The sequence below is a fragment of the Lactuca sativa genome, chromosome 2, assembly GCF_002870075.4.
Source record: "Lactuca sativa cultivar Salinas chromosome 2, Lsat_Salinas_v11, whole genome shotgun sequence".
Lineage (NCBI taxonomy): Eukaryota > Viridiplantae > Streptophyta > Magnoliopsida > Asterales > Asteraceae > Lactuca > Lactuca sativa.
Window position 1 is genome coordinate 75,310,829 of NC_056624.2, and position 2,164 is coordinate 75,312,992.

The following is a 2,164-nucleotide window of genomic DNA, read 5'->3' on the forward strand; positions in this document are numbered from 1 at the left end:
CCTAACATATATTAGAAAAAAAGAAAAAAACTAAAAAGGGTGACGTCGATTTGGTGGTGCTCCGGCGAAAAGAGGAGGCTTTAGCAACCACTCAACAAGTAATCTGTTGAAAATGTAAAATACGATTGAACTGGAAATGTTAGCCGATTTTCTGAATTTTTTCATAAAAAACAAATAAATTTGGAACTAAAATAGAAACCCAAAACAAATTTTTGGGACTTTAATATAGATTTTCCTTTAGGCAGAGTAGGAGAGATGAACTAGAACTTAGTTGTCATGAAAAAACTTTTGTTTACAAAAGGGGAAGTTTGTTTTGTCCATAACTGTAAATATTATAAGTCAAGGGACTAAAGTTGGACAGAACATACATTGACAATACATTAAAACATAAAAACTACCAACAATAGCTCCAAACTTCACCTTGGCGCAGAGTAGAGACCCCTAAAGTCTTCGACGTTAAGGATCGATCTCAGAAACCGAAGATGGTAAAAATTTCCTCTGTTCTTTTTCAATTCTCTGATGTTTTTAGCGATTCGTCTATTTTGAACCCTAATTCATCATGTTATCCACACTTGCTGTTGATAAATTCAATCCCAATACCTGTAACTACAGTCACATATGTATACCTACATAGGTGTGCGTCGCTTGTTTGCTTCCGCTGTTCCTGATCCCGATCGTAAACCTATTGCCAGTCATATTCGATCTCATCATGGTATGAATTCGATATTTTAATTTTAGTTACTCGTATATCGCGACATCGCGTTTCATGTTCAATTCACCGAATTGAATTTAAATTAAACTTTTATTTGTTTTCAGGCAAGAGTATATAGGATTTTAGGGTGGGAATATCAGAAACCAGAACGTGCTCCAGCAGCATGTCCTTATAAACCTGTTGCTAACAAGACCAATGAAAACGTAAGTACCCAAATTGTATTTCAGTTTGATATTTGGGGATTTTGTGCCTTTTAACTGATAGTATATATAAAGAATGTATGTAAGAGGATCTATGCATATAATTCTTCTTTCAAGTTTGATATTGAGGGATTCATGGAACCATTTCTGAGATCTGGATTATTGTAACTACTTAGATATAAGGTTGATAGAAATCTCAGCTAAAGATTTACACATATTTTGGAATTTTGGGTAGAAAGTATCAGAAGTAGATAACTTGGAAGCATGGGAAGAAGATTAATGAAACAAAAGGCATTGCTAGTTCTAAACATATATTTATTAAAAGCCTCTTTTTGATCCTACAGATTGAAAAAGACATTTCTTCAGCACTTCCTTTTTATTTCTTTTGAACAGTAGAGTAAACTCTATGTAGTTGGTGCATGTGTTTATTTTTATCTTTTATTCTTGTTCTTCCTTATCTTTTATTCTCATTCTTAACATTATATATTTTTTTTATCTTTTATTCTTATTCTTCCTTATGCGAAAAGTCTACCCAATTGTAGCATTGTCATCAAAATACAAACAATTTGTATTGCTATAGTTGTGCAGAATTTTCAAAGTTTAATGTTTTAATATGAAAAAATTGAAAGTAGAATTTTTTTTTCTCCAATTTTATCTATAACATCCTTTGCTGATTTGTCAATCCTCTACAAATAGTCTTCATTTTGTCTCAAAAACTCCTAAAAACTGTTAAATAAATAAATATATCATGTTCTTTTTGTGTTTTATTTTAACAGGCTGCAAAAGAGCATGACCCTATTGTTGCTGATGTCATTCATAAAGAATTGCCAGTAGATAATCACAAACTTGATTGAAGTCGAGTTATTTGTGTATCAATCGCGTATCTAATGTTCTTTTAAGTTTCTTTGAAAACGCACTTAAATGCAAACCAAATTCTGTGTAATTGCTTTGACACTTTATGGATCATATATATGTGGATGGAATTTCGAAAATCTTTCAAATTTGCAAAAATTTACAAGTTCTAATAAGTTATTTGAAACTGTGTAAGATGTAATTTGTTAATGTAGATGATAGAATTAATTTCAAATTTGCAAAGTGATTTTTAGCATTGTTGATCCCAAAAAGTTCTCATCAATTTTGGTTCCAAAACGTTTTTTCGATGTTGAGAGTTGGGAAAAATCAATCAAGTATGAGGAAAAGAATACTTAAAGTTCAAAAGAATACTCTCAACATGCTTCTTTTTTTTAGCAGT

General features: G+C 31.2%; 1 protein-coding gene across 1 annotated transcript; it reads left to right on the forward strand.

Moving 5' to 3' along the window:
* The first annotated feature begins 352 nt into the window (after nucleotides 1-352).
* On the forward strand, nucleotides 353-1,906 carry LOC111880107 (uncharacterized). Its single transcript, XM_023876508.3, has 4 exons — nucleotides 353-485; nucleotides 635-712; nucleotides 817-915; nucleotides 1,689-1,906. The coding sequence occupies exons 1-4, from the start codon at nucleotides 483-485 to the stop codon at nucleotides 1,764-1,766; spliced, it is 258 nt and encodes an 85-aa protein (XP_023732276.1). The 5' UTR covers nucleotides 353-482; the 3' UTR covers nucleotides 1,767-1,906.
* The last annotated feature ends 258 nt before the right edge of the window (nucleotides 1,907-2,164 follow it).